Source organism: Sporobolomyces koalae, assembly GCF_050403365.1.
Source record: "Sporobolomyces koalae JCM15063 DNA, S_koalae_JCM15063T_v1_ctg5, whole genome shotgun sequence".
Taxonomy (NCBI): Eukaryota; Fungi; Basidiomycota; class Microbotryomycetes; order Sporidiobolales; family Sporidiobolaceae; genus Sporobolomyces; species Sporobolomyces koalae.
The window spans coordinates 315875-335427 of record NW_027481766.1 but is presented as its reverse complement, the minus strand read 5'-3'; the positions used below and the strand labels follow the sequence as shown (position 1 = coordinate 335427).

The 19553-nt window shown below is 54.5% G+C and overlaps 10 protein-coding genes across 10 annotated transcripts; 4 read left to right on the top strand and 6 right to left on the bottom strand.

Moving 5' to 3' along the window:
- Positions 1-59: 59 nt before the first annotated feature.
- Positions 60-1050, top strand: JCM15063_005955 (FAM207/SLX9 family protein; the record flags this gene model as incomplete). The annotated part of the gene is made up of 5 exons (XM_076676711.1): positions 60-62; positions 125-271; positions 336-486; positions 550-811; positions 885-1050. 5 exons carry the CDS (start codon positions 60-62, stop codon positions 1048-1050), a joined length of 729 nt encoding a protein of 242 aa, XP_076536170.1.
- Positions 1051-1232: 182 nt separating this feature from the next.
- JCM15063_005954 (uncharacterized protein) lies at positions 1233-2870 on the bottom strand (the record flags this gene model as incomplete). The annotated part of the gene is made up of 4 exons (XM_076676710.1): positions 1233-1379; positions 1458-2247; positions 2312-2468; positions 2543-2870. The coding sequence occupies 4 exons, from the start codon at positions 2868-2870 to the stop codon at positions 1233-1235; spliced, it is 1422 nt and encodes a 473-aa protein (XP_076536169.1).
- A 437-nt stretch (positions 2871-3307) lies between these two features.
- Positions 3308-4989, bottom strand: JCM15063_005953 (WD repeat RBAP46/RBAP48/MSI1 family protein; the record flags this gene model as incomplete). The annotated part of the gene is made up of 3 exons (XM_076676709.1): positions 3308-3647; positions 3720-4410; positions 4479-4989. 3 exons carry the CDS (start codon positions 4987-4989, stop codon positions 3308-3310), a joined length of 1542 nt encoding a protein of 513 aa, XP_076536168.1.
- A 386-nt stretch (positions 4990-5375) lies between these two features.
- On the bottom strand, positions 5376-6699 carry JCM15063_005952 (Saf4/Yju2 family protein; the record flags this gene model as incomplete). The annotated part of the gene is made up of 6 exons (XM_076676708.1): positions 5376-6072; positions 6142-6206; positions 6282-6366; positions 6433-6468; positions 6537-6604; positions 6673-6699. 6 exons carry the CDS (start codon positions 6697-6699, stop codon positions 5376-5378), a joined length of 978 nt encoding a protein of 325 aa, XP_076536167.1.
- Positions 6700-7292: 593 nt separating this feature from the next.
- Positions 7293-8885, bottom strand: LIP5 (lipoate synthase; the record flags this gene model as incomplete). The annotated part of the gene is made up of 7 exons (XM_076676707.1): positions 7293-7597; positions 7678-7952; positions 8029-8086; positions 8149-8305; positions 8364-8535; positions 8608-8804; positions 8874-8885. 7 exons carry the CDS (start codon positions 8883-8885, stop codon positions 7293-7295), a joined length of 1176 nt encoding a protein of 391 aa, XP_076536166.1.
- A 461-nt stretch (positions 8886-9346) lies between these two features.
- JCM15063_005950 (uncharacterized protein) lies at positions 9347-11435 on the bottom strand (the record flags this gene model as incomplete). The annotated part of the gene is made up of 2 exons (XM_076676706.1): positions 9347-11117; positions 11191-11435. The coding sequence occupies 2 exons, from the start codon at positions 11433-11435 to the stop codon at positions 9347-9349; spliced, it is 2016 nt and encodes a 671-aa protein (XP_076536165.1).
- A 156-nt stretch (positions 11436-11591) lies between these two features.
- On the top strand, positions 11592-13087 carry LYS1 (saccharopine dehydrogenase (NAD+, L-lysine-forming); the record flags this gene model as incomplete). The annotated part of the gene is made up of 5 exons (XM_076676705.1): positions 11592-11606; positions 11667-11809; positions 11906-12415; positions 12488-12754; positions 12829-13087. 5 exons carry the CDS (start codon positions 11592-11594, stop codon positions 13085-13087), a joined length of 1194 nt encoding a protein of 397 aa, XP_076536164.1.
- A 598-nt stretch (positions 13088-13685) lies between these two features.
- JCM15063_005948 (Ras-related protein Rac1-like) lies at positions 13686-14656 on the top strand (the record flags this gene model as incomplete). Its single annotated transcript, XM_076676704.1, has 6 exons — positions 13686-13733; positions 13818-13844; positions 13930-13941; positions 14021-14221; positions 14289-14458; positions 14533-14656. 6 exons carry the CDS (start codon positions 13686-13688, stop codon positions 14654-14656), a joined length of 582 nt encoding a protein of 193 aa, XP_076536163.1.
- A 380-nt stretch (positions 14657-15036) lies between these two features.
- On the bottom strand, positions 15037-16450 carry JCM15063_005947 (cupin-like domain-containing protein; the record flags this gene model as incomplete). The annotated part of the gene is made up of 6 exons (XM_076676703.1): positions 15037-15476; positions 15550-15633; positions 15705-15770; positions 15841-16017; positions 16083-16126; positions 16194-16450. The coding sequence occupies 6 exons, from the start codon at positions 16448-16450 to the stop codon at positions 15037-15039; spliced, it is 1068 nt and encodes a 355-aa protein (XP_076536162.1).
- A 536-nt stretch (positions 16451-16986) lies between these two features.
- On the top strand, positions 16987-19113 carry JCM15063_005946 (putative Xaa-Pro dipeptidase; the record flags this gene model as incomplete). The annotated part of the gene is made up of 10 exons (XM_076676702.1): positions 16987-17298; positions 17361-17752; positions 17823-17988; positions 18047-18115; positions 18187-18242; positions 18320-18447; positions 18520-18549; positions 18624-18723; positions 18820-18927; positions 19020-19113. 10 exons carry the CDS (start codon positions 16987-16989, stop codon positions 19111-19113), a joined length of 1455 nt encoding a protein of 484 aa, XP_076536161.1.
- Positions 19114-19553: the final 440 nt, after the last annotated feature.

Genomic DNA, 19553 nt, shown 5'->3' with positions numbered 1-19553 from the left:
CGTGCGTAGGTGAAAGAGCGACAGCGAGACGCCAACTTACTTCATTTGCATCGATCAACATGGTGTGAAAAGATGCTCTCTTCACCTTGTAGGGCTGCTTGCTAATGTCTGGAGCTCGTTACAGCCCCGTGCTGCTCGAAGCCGCACTTCTCTCCCCGGCCACACCAAGGCCGCCAGACCTTCTTCCTCGACTTCGGCGAAAACGATCGCGACTCCCGATGCGCTCGACGACAGTTACATGATGGATCCGGCCGAGATGGCTCCCATGCAGGTACGTCTCATGTACTCCTGTCTGAGCGAACGATCCTTGTAATTGACCACCACACGTTACAAAGGCGCCTCGAGTGGTCGAACAACCCGAGCCCGAAGTACCGCTACCAAAAGAAGTCCCACTCGATGAAGTGGCAAAGCTGCACGGCGAGGAGAAAGCTCCGCGCTTGACCAAAGCAGAGAAACAACAAGCGAAACGTCAAAACTTGCTCGACCGTTCGTCATCCGGACCTCCCTTTTTTGCTTGCTTGATCAAATCTGAGACGTATTGGATTACAGAGATCAATGCTCGCTCAAACCCGTATTCGAAATCGCATTCGCGACGCCTCAAGCGAGCTGCGAGACCTGAGGCGAACCTTGTCACCTCGCTCAACGATTTCCAGGACGTCTTGCCCGAGATCGAACCCGAGTTTGACGACTCTCACTCGGCTCAGGACGAGGACGAGAAGGCGGCCATGATCGACGACGATGAGCACGCGAAATCGGGGACGGGCGGGAAAGGAAAAGAGAAGCTGACTGCCAAGAAGCGTCAGCGTGTTCTGCAAGTCGTGTGATCCGTTTCTCCTTCTCATGAGGCAATGCTAATCTTCGTGATTCTACCGAAATTCGCGTAGGACAAGCGAGTCGAGCCGGTTACCCGCGATTCTTGCAAACTCGTCCTTTTCGCAATCTCCGTTCGCGACGATCAAGATGCACACTCTCAACACGATGGCAGCCCAGAAAGCTCAACAACCTGCTTCGGGTGCTACGGGCAAGAAGAAGTCAGTATCGCGCAAGTGAATTCGGCCCTGTTTGACGGAATTGTATCTGTTGTAACGATATGCACTTCAAAGCCTAACACTGAGGGAGAGAGAGGCAGAGAGACCGAGAAATGGATTGACAACAACACTTATAAACCATAGAAAAAAACCAGACCGGAACCGAACAGTGGCCCAAGTGACCCCTTTATGAAAACCTCGATCTCACTGCATCTCGTTCTGCAACATTTGCCTCAACTTGGCTTTGTGCGGAATGTTTCTGAAGATCGCGCACACGTCGTTCTTGTGACATACCAACCTTCCATCGTCCGAACACCTCGTCTTGTCCCTCAGCTCCTGGCACAGCTCGTCCTGAAACAAAGTCGCAATCCAGAGAACCTCGTCAGTGCTCGACTTTGCAAGGGGGCGACGATCGCAGGCGAAACTCACGGCATCGCATTTCTCGAACAGAGGGTGAGAAACCAATTTGGCCCAACATTTCTGCGCGATCCACAAGTCCTTGTCTTCCGAACCGAGAGGTGCGTTGGGTGGCCTCCAGGGAATCGGCAGGGCGCACGAGACGGCGGTGAAATCGCATTCGGGCTTGTCGCACGGGATCCGGCCCAATGGTAACGGAGGTGGATCATCATCGTCGTTGTTTAGTTCTTCCTCGAGGCCATTCTCTTCGTCCGGTCGAACCGGTGTCGTGGCTGATTGTACCGAACCGAGTGACTCGCTCACGGTGTTTGCAGAGGCGTCGAACCGAACAGCGCTTGAATCGTTCGTAGTTGTAGCCGGAGGTGCAACCGTCATATCGTCGAGGAGGGAGGCAAATAGCGGTGGGAGCGCCATCGATTCGCTAAAGTCAAAGGGAGCATCAAAGTCGAATGAAGGGTTCAGGTCGAGATCGAGGGTTGATGGAGTAGCCGTAAGGGAAGAGGAGGCTTCTGCCGAGCCCGGCTCGGATCGCATTATGGCATCGGGATCGCACGAAGGTGGGAGAGAGTATGCATGAGGATTCGATACGAAAGCGTCGCTGGGTGGTGGAGCTTCCGAATTCAGATCGTTGAGAATCCGATGAACGGAAGGCATAGGACCTCTATTGGCTGAGTGTTTATGTTCGAGCACGGGTTTGACGTCGGCGGGCGATGTAGCATTGCTAGTATCGGTTCCGACGCCGGCACCGGCTGTAACAGGCGGGTTCTCGCCTCTCCTGAGAGCCTCGTTCTCTCGCCTCAATCTGAGCAGACATATAAAGATTCGGCCTTGGATCGAGATGTGCGACGCATTACGACTGGACTCACTGCGCAATCAGGTCTCGACACTCTTTCAATTCGCGTTCTTGCTGATTCGCTCGCTCCTCGAGCTCGACCACGTGCTTTTCCTTCCTCTCTCGGAATGCTCGCTGAGCGGCACGGTTCTGCAATTTGCGCTTTGCATCTGCATCGAGTCCGTCGCCGGCTGATGATGAGTAAGCACCGCATGTTAGGACGCGCTCGACCAGGTAACGTTGCGAGAGTGGGAATGGAACTAGCCTTCATTGGTTTCCACATCTTCCTGTATACGCTTCCTTCCCCTCTTACGGACTTGTTTCGGTTTCGTCGCGAGGTCAGGTTGGGTCGCCGTAATTGGCGGCGACAAGGAAGCGCTCGTGTCTGACGCGCCTTTCCCCACTGTTGTTGGCCCTGGAGCCGGTAAAAGAGTCCGAGGCTTGTCCTGTTGGATTTTGATGCCGTTCGTACGCTCGAGCGCGAGGTGCGACAGGGCTTGAATCGAAGTGGAGGCTGACGGAGCTGAAGTAGCGAACGGCAGGTCTCGATGAAGTGGCTGGTACGGTGTATGTTGCATTTGAGTTCCAACCATGGTGCGAGCAACTCACGCCTGCCACGGCACGCGTATACGAGCGATTCACTCTCGCGAGTTCGGCGATCAAGGCCAAGTCAAGCCGATGCCGGATTTGCGCGCCTGACTATGCTGCTACCTTCCGTTGGGGATCTTGCTAGAGTTCTTATGTCGACAAATGTCGCCAAACTGGGAGGCGAGAAGTGCACGAAGCCGTAGAAGTTGAGTGGGCCCAAAACGCGATCTCCGAACTTGCAATTCTGCACACTTCCGAATTGCAATTGCCTATGTTTTGCTTTTTTGCGGCAAAAACTTACGCAGGTTTGAACGTGCGAGTATGGGAAGATGTGGCTTGCATATTCTGTGACAGGCCGTGCAGACACGAATACAGGAGAGGCAAAGCACAGAATACGGAAGACACAGGCGACGCCAATCTATAGCATGGCGCAAAGGTCGGTCTAGGAAGAGAAGGGCAGAGCCTTGAAAATGTTGAATCCGTCGCCAGCGGTCGAGATGACGGTACCGGGCACTTGCGGGTGCCAGTGCACCTCCTTGATGTCCTGTTGACCTTGGTGACAGAAGAGCAACTGAGCCGGGACGTCCTTGAGTCGATCGGCTTCCGGTCCCGAAGGGCGTTCGTCCTCGTCTTCTTCGACCGACAAGTCCCACAGCGTGACTTGGTCATCGGCCCCAGATGCCGCGAAACACGAGTCTTCAGTCGGGTGCCATTCGATCGAGGTGATCGGCGCAGTGTGCCACGAGAAGGCAGCAACTGGGGTCGGTGCAGGTGCTTTCGGTCTATGAAGCAGCAAATCCAAACGTCAGCAGAGGAAGCTGGACACAAACGCGAAGAAGAATAGCAGAACGAACCCCTTGAAATTCCGTAGATCCCAGACCTTGATGCATCCCTCGTCACCTCCAGAAGCCAGTAGGTAGTTGGTCTTGAGGTTCCAGCTGATCACGTTCACGTCACTCTCGTGCGCACCGGCAACTCCGATCACGCTCTTTCGATCCTTGACACGCACATCCCACACTCGGATACTCCGGTCGGCCGAACACGAAGCAAACACGGTCGGTTCACTCGGCGACCACTGCAGATCTTCCACCGAGTCGGTGTGTGACAGGAACGGCTTGGGTGAAGGCGTGAAGGACGTGTTCGTGATCGTGGTGAGGAAGATTTTCGAGTGAATGTCACCCGACAGAAGGCGAGCAGAGGTCGAAGCGGAGCCTATCGGTTTCGCCCAGTCGAGAGCGTAACCTTCTGCTCGGCCGTGACTGTCGATCGTGAATATCGGGCTCTTTGACAGGGACGTGGAAGCGGTGGCAGGTGAGAGCAGCGAGTGCAGGTGCGGGGCGACGTCGAAAATGTGCACTTTTCCCGTCTCGGCAAACGTGGCGACATGGTACGGTTCAGGCGGTGCAGGAGGGCCCTGCGAGAGAGGCGTGGGAAGGACTCGGGCGCGAATGCGGTTGACGCAGCCCTTGTGGGGAATCGCGCGGAAAGAAAGAACGGGATCATCTTCGGTATCGTCGTCGTCGTCCGAGTCGCTGTCGTCTTCCTCTGGAAAGCAGGCGGCAACGGGTTCAGTAAATTTGTTTAGAGCAAGAGTCCCACAGAAGGGCACGTACCACTCTTGCGAGTCTTGCCGAGTCCTTCCCATCGCATGATTGTGATTTCGTTCGCAGTCGGATCTTGAGCCTGGGTTCCTGCCACGAGCGCGCACGACACGGGGTAGCCCCTGCGTTCCTCTCCGTCGTTGTCCCTGAGCACATCGAACGAGAGCGAAGGCCAAGTCGGGACAAAGTTGTGCAGGAGTGGGTAGGTCGACAGATCGGGTGCGAGGAACTCGCCTTCCTCGAGCTTGCCCGTCGGCAGGAACGGCACGGGTGAAGGAGCACGTTCTTCCTCCTCGGGTTCCTCGATGTCCATGCCGCCTTCCGCATCTTCATCTTCGTCGCCCGTGTGTTCGCCGGCGTCGATCACCTCGCCCAATTCGGCATCGTCCTCGAACTCGTCCTCCCACTGGTCTTCAAACTCTCCCATGCCCTCCTCATCGATCGTGGTCCTGTCAGCCGCAGCTGGTGCGGTCGTAGTCTTCTGAACCGGTTGGCCTTCGGGCGACGATGCGCGCTTGCCCATGACGACTCGAGAGGAGCTGCAGATCGTCCGAGATTAGTACAAGCAACACTGTGAGCAGTTCAGATAGCTCACTAGGGGTGAGAGAGGTGGTGAGACTGGAGAAGACCGCGCCCCGACTTTTTTTCTTGATCAACTCTCGCGAGACATGGTCATGACACATCATTCTCGATATACTATAACCTTGCACAGACTCGCATAAATCGCGTAATCAACCTGCTCGCTAGTCCACGTCTGTCTCGAGAGCCACACCTTGTCGACTCGGCTGCCATACATATCGGAGTGAATCACAGCTAACATAGTAGACACAGTACACCTCCGTACAACATGTCAAGATCTACTCATTGTAGTATTTCGCGACCTGGTGGTCTTATACGGTAGGTCGTACGCTATTTCTTCAGCTTGATGCCTAGCTTTGCTGCCATTGCGCTGTTCTTGCCCTTCTTCTTCGGCGGAGGCATATTTGAGGTAGACGAGACGATGGCCTTCGACTTGTCGGAAAGGAGCGAGAGTGCTGTGGGTTCGACCGTGTCGAGTTTGCGTTTGATCGAAACTCCGCTCGAGGTCGAAGCGACCGGAGTTCCAGCAGACGACGAGGCGGACGATGACGATGATGGCGTTGAAGGTCCGGCGGAATCGTCACTCGAATCGGCAGCGCCTCCATCTCCAAGCTCGATATCCGGTACCCCGTCCAAGTACGCCCGACCAAACACCCTGCGAACCTCTTCCTCATCCTCGAGTTCTTCCTGCCTCCGTTGCTTCTCGTACTCAGTCAACTTTTGCGTAACCTCTCGATCTCCAACTTCGACCCCAGAGCTGACCCGATCGAGGATCTTGTCCTCGTCCCCGGTCGCGGCTGCTCTGTCCATCCTCGCGTTGCGACTCTTGATGCTCTGCAGCGCGTCGAGAATGTCCATCTCGCGTCTCGAGTCGATCGCCTTGTTTTCGAGAGCTTCCATCGGGTTGTTCGCGCGTGCTTCCTCCTCCTCGAGTTCGTCTAGCCGATCAATCTCCTTCTCGCCTTCCTCTTTTCTCCAGGGTTCGAAATTGCGCTGCGCTCCGTGTTCAGCATTGTAATCCGAATTCCTATCGAACGCGTTACAGGCAAATCTCGTCAGCCAGAAAGTTGCAATGGTAATAGAACCTGAAACGTACTTGGGATCAGTCTTGAATGTGATCTCGGCCGAGCATTGCGTGCACTTGATGTAGAAGCGAAAGATCTAGAGGACAACAGTCGCAAGTCAGCTGTCTTTGGTCTTCTGGCATCAATGTGATGTTTGAGAGAGTCGACTCGCCTTGATTCCGTAATACTCTTCGCCCTGTACGGTCTCTTTCCGCGCGTTGAATTTCTTTCCTTTATAGATGTACTCGCCACATGTTCTGTTGCGGTGGATTGTAAGCTACATGAAGTGCATTCGAGATCGACAAGATGCAGGGACCACTCACGTGCACCTCATGCTGAACGGAGCCATGAGACGAATCCTATTCTCCGGCGCGTCATTTAGTCAACGAGTCATCCTCAATTCCTGCAAGGTGAATGGGTAACGTACACTTGTTGTTTGTCCTTGGGCATCTTGCGACGCGGGATCTTGCTCGGATCGAAATCCGGCGGGAAGTACTACAGGTCCCGCAACTTTGGTCAGCTTGTTTTGGCTGTTATAAGGATCCGAGGTCATCCTGGCTGACCTTGTTCAATACTTTACGTTCCGACATTTTGCGTTACGGTCGTCAGACAATGAAAGTCGGGGGCGGAGGGGGAGTTGAGAGATGACGCGGGGTGAAAGAGCGATTCCTCTTATTGGACGTAATCGCCTTCCGAATGGCTGTGACTCGAGCTGTACAGCGACTGTGTGCTGCGGGCGGTGGACTCGATTGTAGCGGATAGGAGAGCGCCGAGCGGAGGTCGGAGATCAACAGTCTCACGGGCGCAACTGTCCGCAAGGGGAGCACACAACTGCGTGACTGATAGCGAGCTTGTAAGCGTAAGAACGGCAGTTGGAGTGTACTGCTGGGCGTAGATGTTCACTAGAAAGCTATCGACTTGCGCGCGGCGACGCAGCATGTAATTTCATGTGAATTACACGAGCACATACAAGTGATCCTTCAGGTCGAACAGACTAAGCTCACATTGCTACTAGATAGTTCGCGCGAAGAGCCCAACGAAGTCATTCGAATTCCAGAAACAAAAGAAGACAGCCCAACTTTACAATGTGACCAATAAACGCTACAGCCAGTACAACTACAGCATCCAAAGTACACGCAGCGTGTAACGGTATCGAGAAGGAGAGGATCAGAGATCAGACGTCTCATACTCGAACTCCTTCGACAATCTTTCTCTCGCCATCTTTCGTGATCGCCTCGACAGAACCGTCCCGACCCTTGAGTCCCTTCAAGAGTCTCTGTCCGGCAGCACTCTTGAGCAACTCGTTCGCCTTGAACGAACTCCTGACCAAGGGCCCACTCGCCCAGTACAAGAACCCGTGCTCCTCTGCTTGCTTGCCCCAATAGTCGAATTTTTCGGGCGTCACGTACGACGAGACCTTCATGTGTCGCTTGGTCGGTCGCATGTATTGTCCGAAAGTAACCACATCGACATTGTTGGCCCTCAAGTCTGATAAGGAGAAAAATCGATCCAACTTTGTCAGCTCCTACGCTCTCCTCAGAGGAACCAAGCGATAGAAAAAAACTCACCTCTGAGCGTCTGCATGACCTCTTCATCCGTCTCTCCCACACCCAGCATGATACTCGTCTTGGTGATCAGACCAGGTTGAGCCGCTTTCGCGACCCGCAAAACTTCGAGACTTTGACGGTACTTGGCACGAGGGTCCCGAACGTACGGCGTTCGCGACTCGACCGTTTCCATGTTGTGGGCATACACGTCGAGTCCTGACTGGGCGACGAGAGTGATCGCCGCTGCATCTCCTTGGAAATCTCCCGTGAGCGCTTCGACGAGGATTTGAGGAGCTCTGCTCATTCGAGAAAGAGAAGTATGTACGTCAGCGGAGCCTCTTTTGTGCACGTGAGAAAGGAAAGAAGAAGTACTTTTGCTTTGTTCTGCGAATGGTCTCGGCGAAATGCGATGCGCCTCCGTCGGCGATATCTACGCTCGCAGACTTGTGAGCAAAAGGATCACTTGTGTACAAGGAGGAAGTTATAATTTACCATCTCGGTCGACACTGGTCATGACAATGTAACCAACTCCCCACCGCGAGATCGCCTCTGCCGTGTTCTCGGGTTCGTGCACATCTAGTGGAGGGGGAGCTTTCGAGGTCTTGATTGCGCAGAAGCGACATCCTCGCGTACAGGTGTCTCCCATGAGCTGTCAAATTGCCAAAGTCAGCACGAGTCAAGGATGCGAGAATCGGCAAGGGACTGACCATAATGGTCGCAGTCGCGCCTCCCTTGTCTCCACTCCAACACTGTCCAATGTTGGGACACCTCGCTTCCTCGCACACGGTGTGCAGGTTGAGTCCTCTCAAGTCGTTCTTGATCTTGTTGTAACTGGCGCTCGTCGGGATCGCAGTTTTGAGGTACTTGGGCAATCGCGGTCTGCATAACTCGTAATCAGCATCGACTCGCAAGACACAGGTGGGGGGAGCCCCGGGCTGTTGAGAGGCTCACGTCGAGGCATTCTTTGCGAACACTACTCGCTCCTTCTTCTCGATCGGCCCGCTGCCGAGAAAGTCATCAATCTCGAGAGTCTCGGCTCGCAGCGCTTCGAGACGTGGTCGGTGAGGTCTTGCGCCGGTTGAAGTCGACGCGATTGGGGAAGATGTAGCCGCAGTGGCAAGTGATCGGATCTGTGGGATTGCGCGACGCTATTGGGCACGGCAGGAGACGGGTCAGTATACGCGTTGCTTCAACAGCCATGTTGTACTTGCGCTTACTGCTGCAGTCATGATGGAGGTGGAAGTGGAGAAACGTATCGCGGGATCCCTCGTCGCGCGTAGATTTCTCGCGAGAAACTTATCCCTCGGCAATTCAAAGTGGGCAAATCAGGAGTCATTCAATTTCCCTTTTTCTTTGGCGACAACACCACTCCGGATTGTAGACACAGTAGAGTGATATGCGCGATCAATGAGACCGCTTGTACCGAGACATCGCTGAAACAAGCGCCGAGTGGCGATTTATGATCTATGAGAAGCGCATGCATCGCTCGGCGTCTTCACTGTTTGGGGGAGAGACAAGATTACTATGCTACAGTAGAGTAAAAAAAGCACTGGCCGAGGAGGGAGACTGGACGAATAGCTACAGGCAGGTACAAAACAAGGAGATCCCGGGAGAGTTACTTACGACAAACGAGACAGTCAAAGAAAAGCAGAGATACAAGGGGCTACCGATACAGATACGAAGAGCGTGTTCAAGGGCTCATAGTTTGCCGTTTTGCAAAAGGCGAGTTTGGCGTAGGCGAGAAACTGGAAGGGCGTTGAGGCGTTGCAGGTGCTGAATCAGGTAACGGAACTCTCGCCGGCTCTACCCCACTTGACGACGATGCACCTCTGTCTTCGAATTGGGGAACGGCAGGAAGAGGTGGCGAAGTTTGGTCGGGCTTGGTACTGTTCCTACGACTTTGCGCATGTTGCAGCACGGCCAATTCCTCCAGTTCTTCACTATCGACTTCGCGAGCGTCTCCGTCGTCTTCCTGGTGAGGTAAAGCCGGTAGTTCACCTTCTTCTGAACCGGCTTTGCTGGGCTTCCCTTGAGAGACGTTCGAGGCTGTCGATGCTGACCAAGGTAGTCGATTCGCCAGGAACGTTCCGACGCCCGAGACGACTGCGCCCGCGATACTGCCTCGTTTACCGCTCTGAACCGTCAAAGCTGGAACGTCGTCGAGGGTTTCGGGATCTTCCTCAACACGTCCACGAGCTCGCACCGATCCCGCATCTTCCTCACCTAGCTCGTATCCGTCTTGATTCTCCGATGTAGCACCTTGAGACTCGTATATCTCCTCTTCAAGATCGTGCTTGTTCAGGGAGCTTGCCTCATTCGATCCGGGCGATGGCTCGACCCGAACTGGAATCACGTCCCACTGCCTCCTTCGCCACTTTCGGTGCTCCTTCATTTCGAGTTTCTTGTGCTTTCGCTTCGCTTCGAGCTCCTGACGCGAGATACCTGGCAGGTCCCGGTCAATGACGGCGGTCGAAGCTGACGCGAACGACTGTTCGCGCCTTCTCGCGTGAGGATGTAGTGATTCTGGCCAAACGTTTTCGACAGAAACTCCATCACCATCTTCATTCGAGTTCTCCGACGACGCCGCATTGACCAACTCGAACCCCAGACCGATCGGTGCCGCCTCGCGTTCCTTGATGAGTTGTTTGACTCGGTCGATGGGATTGAACGGGAACTCGGTCTCGCGCCAACGAGAAGCTCGAGGTATCCGAACGATGCGGACTGGTCTGAATGCGCTCGGCTCGTCGTCCGAGTACTCTTCGTCATCGTCGTCATCTGTCTCGCGCTCGGAATGCGGAGACTGTTCAGATTCGGCAGTAGCAACCTCGGATATGCGCGTGCCGGCAGAGGAAGCTACACTCTCCCGTTCGATCGGTGGTGATGGAAGCGGAGGAGAATCTTTTGAAGGAAGGGGCGGCGCGGGCAGGGAAGCGTCTCTTTCTCGCGGCAGTCGCTTGTGCTCGACTGGAGATGCGGGACCTGAAGATGCCGCGAACGGGTTCAGGTTGCCCACTCGACCGAGCAACCCTTCGATTCCGCCTCGGACCTCTCCAGCCTTGCGGGCGATGAAGACGCTCGGATCGCTCGACGAGGGTAACAAGGGCTTCCTGCGCCTGACCGGTACGGTTTCGACGAGGTAATCGTACTCGTGCTGAGCATGCTGAGCCGAGGTGGGATGCAGTGGTGGGGGGAAGGTGGGGTCATGCGAGAACAGGACCTGCAAGGTCGAGGTACTCGGGTCGAGGTAAAAGCGCGGGGTCGGGTGCGAGAGGGGCGTAGGGTAAGTTTGGATCGGTCGAGGGTGGGCTAGGACGGGCTTGTCCTCGACGACGTCTACGGCTCTCGACGCCGCAGCCGAGTACAGGTGGCCGTCCCAATCGAGGAAGAAGAGTTGGTTGTTGGTCGTGTGCTGCAAGCTTAGACCGTGGAGGCTCGGCTGCTTGACCGGATGAACGCCAAAGCTATGCAGCGAATTCACGGTCAGTGGTGAGTCGACGGTCCGGCACGGTAGCAGCCACGAGAAGCGAGACGCACGGGGCTCCATCATGCGAGCGATGTCCGAGCAGGTCGAGCGCTTTGCCCTGTGCGCGGTTCTGGAGGATGAACATGCCGGAGGGTAGATTGAGCTGACCCCATGGGTGCTCAAACACTGCGCTGCGCTGGCTCTGAGGGCGGTCTTGCGCGAGGGGAGGCGAGCCGATCGAGGCCTGATAGGAAGGTGGGGGAGCAGACGCCCGACGCGAGCGAGCGGGAGACGCTGAAGACGTCGCACCCTCCATCCCAGAAAGATTATCGGCTGGTACACACGGACAGCTGAGCGAGTTGCGGGATATCGGAGGTGAAGAGTCAACTAGTCATGATTGCACGTGCGAAAGTCGCCCGTCTCTCTTTCTCCCTCTCTCCAATCTTCCGCTCCAATCCGAACAAACTCCAAAATGGCACCCGTCAACGTGCGCATCAGACCTTGCTCTATCTGGACCGCTGCCTGACCAGATGATCTCGACAAACAGCTCTGGCTCCGATGCGAAACCAAGGAATTCGAGCACCGCGCTGCTCTCACGCCCGTCACCGCCAAGAAGCTGATTGATGCTGGCTTCACCATCACGGTCGAGCGTGACCCGCAACGCATCTTTGACGACAAGGAGTACGAAAAGTGAGTTCCCCCCCGCCCGAATCTGCGTTTGACTCGCATCCCACATCAGTACCTGATCCGCGGTCCGGCTTGTCGCGCTTGTCCCGTGCTCTCCAGTGTCGGATGCAAGCTCGTCGAATGGAACACGTGGCCTACTGCACCGCTCGAAGACCCCATCATCGGCTTGAAGGAGCTCCCGCCGAACGACACGACCCCGCTCCCGCACACGCACATCATGTTTGCCCACTGCTACAAGGAGCAAGGCGGTTGGATCGATGTCTTGCAGCGATGGGAGCAGGGACAACCGACCGGCATGCTGTACGACCTCGAGTTCCTCCAAGACGAGTCGGGTCGACGCGTTGCTGCGTTTGGATACCACGCTGGATTCGCAGGCGCAGCCGTCGGTGCGCTCGCGCTCGTCAAGCAGGTCGAGAGCGACGGCGAGAAGGCCCGTCTCGGCGTACTCAAGCCGTACCCGAACGAGAACGAGTTGATCGAGTATGTCAAGGGCGAGATGGCCACGGTCGAGAAGAAGCTCGGTAGGAAGCCCAGGGCACTCGTCATCGGCGCGCTCGGTCGATGCGGTCGAGGCGCAGTCGACTTTTTCAAGGCAGCTGGCTTTGAAGAGTGCGTCGCGTGTTCCTCTCTCCCATCTTTGCGTGCTAGGCCTGACCCGAGTGTATCATGTTCAAACTGCAGCTCGAACATTGCCAAGTGGGACATGGCCGAGACTTCCAAGGGTGGACCGTTCAACGAGATTCTCGAGTCGGACATCTTTGTCAACTGCATCTACCTGACTTCCAAGATCCCTTCGTTTGTCGACCGCGAATCGATCGACAAGGCCGGGGACAAGCGTCAACTGCGCGTCGTCGTCGATGTCTCGTGCGACACGACCAACCCGAACAACCCGATCCCGATTTACGACATCAACACGACGTTCGACAAGCCGACAGTCGATGTCGAAGGGTGAGGAGCCCTCATCGATGGTTCTGGTTGGTATTACTGGTGACTGACCGATCGTCTGTCCCTCGTGCGAGCAGGATCAAGGCTGGTCCCCCTCTGACGGTCGTCTCGATCGACCACCTCCCGACTCTGTTGCCCCGCGAGGCATCCGACGCATTCTCGAACGACCTGCTACCGTCACTCTTGACGCTGCCTCAGGCGATCAAGGACCGCGAGCCGCGTCAAGGCAAGCCGATCGAGGCGAGCGAGGCCGGCAAGGGCCCCGAGCGAGTGTGGCGAGAAGCGGAAGCGCTGTTCTGGAAGAAGACGCACGAGATGCAACAGGCTAGGAAGTAGACGAACAGTCCCTCTAGTTGTATACACCCGAACAAAAGAAAACATGTAGCTCTTTGCAACGCAACAATCAATAGCCAGCATGTATGGACGACAGACGCGTTTCTTGGTGATTGAACGAATAATCCGATGTGCTAGCTCTCGCGTGTGAACCGCCATGAAGGGTGAATGTGCTGGACACTCTTGCAACAGCAATGTAGTCTCACAAGAGGCCATGAGTTTGAGAGTATGTTGCGATAGAGCTGAATTCCAGCCTGGATCTCCACACCAACCGCAGCGTCTCCTTCCCCCCTCGTCCGCCAACGCTCTCGCCTCTTTCGACTCCGGTCAATTCTCTTGCTCTGCCCAACGCTAGATCGCTCGTGAGTCATTCCTTTGTAGGCTTCGTGGCAGGAACGAACCGCAACCGCTCGCCGACGAGCCACAACAAGCCTCGATCGACCAGAGCGCGCTCAAGGCGGTCCATCACCGTCTCTGGGGCAATTGGCGATGACTCGCAAAGGATCCCTGCTGACCTCTCGACGGTCTCTGCTTGCGCGCGAGCAGATCACGCCCGCAGACACACGCTCCCTCTCCACCTCGTCCGCGCAACTGAAGCATCATGCAGTCGATCAAGTGTGTCGTCGTGGGTGACGGTGCAGTCGGAAAGGTGAGCGCGCAGTCACGTCCTGGTCCGATCGACGAGCCCGCACCTGAACCAGACCTGCGCGTGCGCTCCACATTGTGAACCCAGACTTGCCTGTTGATCTCGTACACCACCGTGAGCCTCTTGATTTTGTTCTTTCATGATCACAACGTGCACTCTTGTTGACGCAAAAGCCCGTACTTGGTTCCGGGTTCTCTAGAACGCCTTCCCCGTGAGTTCGACCGATCGCCTCTCTTTTGCATGTTCTCGCTCGCGACACTGACGCTTCGAGGTGTGTAATGCTCGCACAGGGTGAATACATCCCGACAGTGTTTGACAACTACTCTGCCAACGTCATGGTCGATGGCAAACCGATCAACCTCGGACTCTGGGACACGGCCGGTCAGGAAGATTACGATCGTTTGCGACCCCTGAGTTACCCGCAAACCGACGTGTTCTTGATCTGCTTCTCGGTCGTGTCGCCTCCGAGTTTCGAGAACGTCAGGACGAAAGTACGCGCGGGTTCTCCTGCCCCTTTAGTTAATCCTGTCCTGACGAGGATGTCTTGGCATGTCGCAGTGGTACCCAGAGATCTGTCATCACGCTCCCAACATCCCCATGATCTTGGTCGGCACCAAACTCGACTTGCGCGAAGACCGAGAAACGATTGAAAAGTTGCGAGAACGCCGCATGAGTCCGATCGCGTACCAGCAGGCAGCTGCTATGGCTCGGGACATCGGAGCAGTGCGGTAAGCTGAACCTGCACTTAGCCGTGTATAGTGCAAACCTGTGCCCGATGCTGACCTCGGATCACTTTTGCCAGATACCTGGAATGTTCGGCTTTGACACAGAAGGGACTCAAGAACGTGTTTGATGAGGCGATTCGAGCAGTGTTGGCCCCGGCTCCGAGGGAGAAGAAAAAGTCGAAAGGCTGTGTCGTGTGCTAAAGGGGAAGAGATGCCCTCGCTCGTCTCGTCTTTAGATTTTCCTCTCTCTCTCTCAACATTCTTCTCGCGTTGTGCTCACTGTCCAATTGCTTCTCCCAAGTCCTTCGTTGATTTCTGTTTCTTCCTACCTTTTTCGTCAAGATTTATCCTTTCCCTCTCTCTCGTCCCTTCTGGTACCCGCATTCTGTGACTTGTCCTCTTCACCCTTTCTACTTCCTCTCTCCTCGTTTCTCTTCTTTGCCTTTTTCTTGACAGTCTTTTCCCATCTCGTTGCTTTTTTTTTTTTCTATCAGTGTCCGGCTTCTATCTCTGTATTTACCCCCTCCGGTCCTCCCTGTTTTCCCATTTGTGGCTGGAACTGATTCCCAAATCAGGCTGCTTCATTCGTCGTCCTCGTCGTCGTGGTCTTGATCGTCCCCTTCGTGCGAGTCAGCATCGAGTAACTCGACGAGCCTTCGGTTCAACTCGATCGTACTCCAGAATGATCCTTCATATTTCATGTCGGTCCACCAATTCACCGCGATTGTCGCTTTCACACCTGTAGTCGGTTCATCGCCTCGATGAAAGTAGTCTGGAGTTTGCGAGACATGGTGAAACCACAAAGCGGGGAGGTACAACATGTCACCCGGATGGAGCGTCACTCGCATAGGTCGACTAAGGGCGTAACGAGGGAACCGGATCGAATCTTGATCTGAGAGAGGTATGCTAGGATCTATTGGGATCCAGGGCAACGTCATGGTTGGAGTCGTCGGAACTAGTTTGAATGGGTCGTCGTGTCGATCTGGTGAATAGGACCATGAAGCGTGAGGGTAGGTTTGTTCTGTTTTCAGGATTCGAACGTTTGAGCTCGTCTGCTTCTGACCACATAGAGATCAGGCGGAAATCGGTCTTACCATGAAGACAGTACGTCTCGGAAGGAGGTAAGAGGATGAACTCTTTCGAACCTCGAACCACGAGGTAAATGTTTTCATATGGATCTACGTTTGAGGAACCGGGCTGGGATCAGCCGTGCGAGACATGGAGACATTGTGAGCACGTTCTCACTCACCTTTGTGCATTGAAGTCTTGCTCCGAGAACCACCAATCCAGATATTGGCTACATCGGGAGGTTGACCTACACCGTACACGGCAACATCGCAGCGTTAGATTCGGAATCCTAACGAGCGAACAAAGGATTAAATTACCAAACGCATCTCGAGCCCAGGCGGGTCCTTCGGTACCAACGTCTTCGAGCAGCGGAGCGTACTCGTCGGCGAGATTCCCGTTTTGGCTTTGGAGATAGAACACGGGCGATGTTGGATTCGTTGTATCTTGCTCTTCTTGCAGGTTCGATAGCAGGTTCGAGAATGGCATTTTTACAGCTGAGGAGCCATAGTGCGTCAACAAGGGTATCGATAATCCAGGAAGTAAATAGGCCATGACTTGCTTGCCGGTTCGACAAAATATCCATCGACGATCGAGTCCGCGTTCCTGGGACCGACCAAGTCAATTACACCGATTTTGCAGAAGCGAGTGCAGCGTCTGAATGTCACTATACCCGGTCGGATCGACAGAAATGTCGACAAGTTTCTCCTCCATCTTGCGCAGGAGATAGTCGTCTGACCAACGCTCAAGCGCGCCTATTTGCTCCCTGTAACCTTGTCCACGTATCACGACGGGTCGATTTGCCGCAACGAACCGATGAAATTCGAGACTAGATGGAGTTGAGAACAGTTCGGCACAGTTTGATGCGTTGTACTCCTGATATGTCTTGACATGTCTCCTGAGCGTCTTTTCTAGCGGCGAGAAAGTCATGACAGCGATTCTGGATTACGAGGGAGCGAGAGAGGAGCCAAGAAAGGAAGCCGAGCGAGATTCAACGTTGCAACTCCAGGTGCGCGCCCAAGCTGAGCTATTTCGATCATCATACACCTAAGATACTGCATTCATTCGAAACCTGAAAGCTGAAAGCCCTCTAGGTCACAAAGAACATCTCTTCGTGGCTCATGATCTTGCAAATCGCAATATTGAATCGTGATTCCGCCTCATTCAGTGGCAGCAGTCCAGCAAATGCTTCCTTCGCTTCAGTACTGCAGCGTCTTCGAAAGATCGTGTGCAACAATGGCCGATCGCACGAAGCCGTAAAGGCATGCAAGTCGGTAAACCGACTGTCGCGACTTTTCAGATTATAATTGATCAATTGAGCCTGCGCTATTCAAAGGTAATGACGTAAGAAATAGCAAAATTCGGACATGTGATTCACCGCAAGGTGCTTCCTTCGTGGCCAAGTCTGCCTTTGCTCGCTCGCTCGCTCGACCCGACATACCAGCACAGTCATCACGCAAGACACGATGACCGCACCTGCACCTTACCCGCTCTTGCACTCGCACCTTTTGATCAAGCGACTCTTGTCGCTCAACAAGCCTTCGTCGCTGCGACCGGCCCGACACTACATCTTCCTCGAAGGTAGCAAGGTCGAGTCGAGGCACGATAGTGATCGCGAACTGCCGTTCGAGCAAGAGCGCAACTTTTCGTGGTTGTCCGGCGGAGTCGCTCCCCCTCATTCGGCCCTCACCATCTCGTATGAGCACCACGGTGGCGAACACGTAGACGTCGACTCGATTGAGACCAGGCTGTGGCTCCCCGAAGTCGACGAGGCCGAGGTCAGTCCATCCTGAGAGGAGATCTCCGCAAATTCACGCTCACGCTCTCACGTGACCTACAGGTCATGTGGATGGGCATGCCGCCCACTCCTCAGGAGGTTGGGCAGAAGATTCACGTCACGGCGATCCACCAAGGCTGGTCGCGCCATTCGCTGTACCCTCCGCCGCCCAAGAACCGCGACCTCGAGACCATCATTCACCATCTGCCGTTCACCAAGCCGCCAACCTCGATCGCTGCCCAGATCAACGCGCCGGTCCCGACGAGCGAGTACCTGATCAAGGCACTGCACGAGGCGAGGAGGAACAAGACCCCGCAAGAGGTCGAGAAAATGCGCCATGCGAACGAGATCACCGCCGGAGCTCACAAGCACCTCATGGAGCTTGTCGGCAAGGGTCAGGTCACGGACGAGAACGCTGCCGAAGCCGAATTTGTCGCCTACTGCAGGAGACGAGGGTAAGGATCACATTGCTAAGAGTCGACAGTTTCCGCAGACGACCTGACATCGCGAGTTTCGACCGGTCAGCTCGAAGCTTCAAGCCTATGGCTCGATCATGGCCGCTGGCAAATCTGCTGGCACGCTTCACTACGTTGCGAATGATCAGCCTTTCCCGGCCGAACCGACTCTGCTTCTCGTTGACGCTGGTTGCGAATGGCAAGATTACGCCTCGGACGTGACGCGTGTTATCCCTGTATGTCCAGAAGAGTCATTTCTTGACTTGTATCATGATATTGATGACGCGTGAGTAGACTGGCAACGGTGGCAAGTTCACGAAAGAATGCGCCGAAATCACGACCCTCGTGTGCGAAATGCAAGATGTACTTGGGTTTTTTCACTCCTCTGTCGTGTGTCAGTACTGATCTGATCCGTGCTTTCTGAACTGTAACAGGCCGCATTCAAGATCATCAAGCCTGGCTGCAATTGGGAAGACGTGCAACTTCTCATGTACGTTTCTTCTGGGTGTCTTGCAACCCCAAGCCGTCTCGCTAAAGTAGATGGGATTTCTTCCAATCGGGTTTCAGGCACAATGTCCTCATTCGCGGCTTCCTCAAGCTCGGACTCTTTGTTGCTGAGGGAGCGTCGGAGGACGAGAAGGTTGACAAGATTAGATCGAGTGGTTTGAGTTCGGCTTTCTACCCTCATGGAGTCGGTAAATCAATGTTCATATCCTGCTGAAGATAATAAAGACCTCTCGAGGTTTGGGCTGACGTGCGCTGAACAGGTCACTTGCTCGGTCTCGACACTCACGATGGTGAGGTTCTTGCTCCAAGACGATTATTATAGAAGAACTTGATGACTGATCTAGAGGCTGAGTTGCGTGCGCAGTTGGAGGGTTGCCCGAGGGACGTTCGACCGATCCTCTTTTGCGATACCTCCGTCTCCGAGTTCCCCTCGAAGAAGGGTTCGTAGTCACGGTCGAACCCGGGTGAGCTTTTTGATTATTTGTCTTCCAGACATCATCAAAGCTTTTTATCTCAAGAACAGATCGTCTGACGCTGCATCACTGCTTCTTTCTCTTCAGGTGCTACTTCAACGAGTTTTTGTTCGCCCCATTCAAGAATTCGGAATACGTCAACCACGATCTCCTCGCCAAGTACCTCTACGTCGGAGGCGTGCGAATTGAGGACAAGTAAGTCGATTTGCACTCGCTCCACATTTCCGGGCAGCCGAGAGTACTGATTCTCGAAAACGGGTTCGTTTGCAATCTTTTCTTTCTTTCAGCTTGTTGCTCACTCGAGATGGGTTCGAAAACTTGACTCCGAGTTGGTTGCCGAGAACGGTCGAGGAAGTCGAAGCTGTTACTATCTCTGCCTAAGCTCTTGAAAACCATCTTAATTGCAATCAGTCAAGCTGTTTTCGAACCATTCTCTTTTTCCAGAATTCCCAAACTCTTGAAATAGTATCGGGAGCAAGTGTAGATGGATTCTGAAGAGAGTTCGAGCGAGGGTTCTGCGCGAGGAGTCGGCCGTTAACGCCAACGGAAATGGCGCAGACGAGTCCGCTTCGAAGCGAAAGTCTTCCAAGTTGTACCTGGGATATACCTCTGCCGCAATAATTCAAGGTGCATTACTCGCACTTGTGCACGTTTTGGGTATCGTACGTCGTAGCTAAGGTGTGCTTAACGGTTCTGGGAAGAAATGGAACAAAAGCGGGCTCGAGAACTGTCACGGCCAGCGTAACTTCTCGAAGCCGCTTTTGTCCCATTTCTTGCCAAACACCGTTGTGCACACCTTAGCTATGACGTTTGAAACCCAG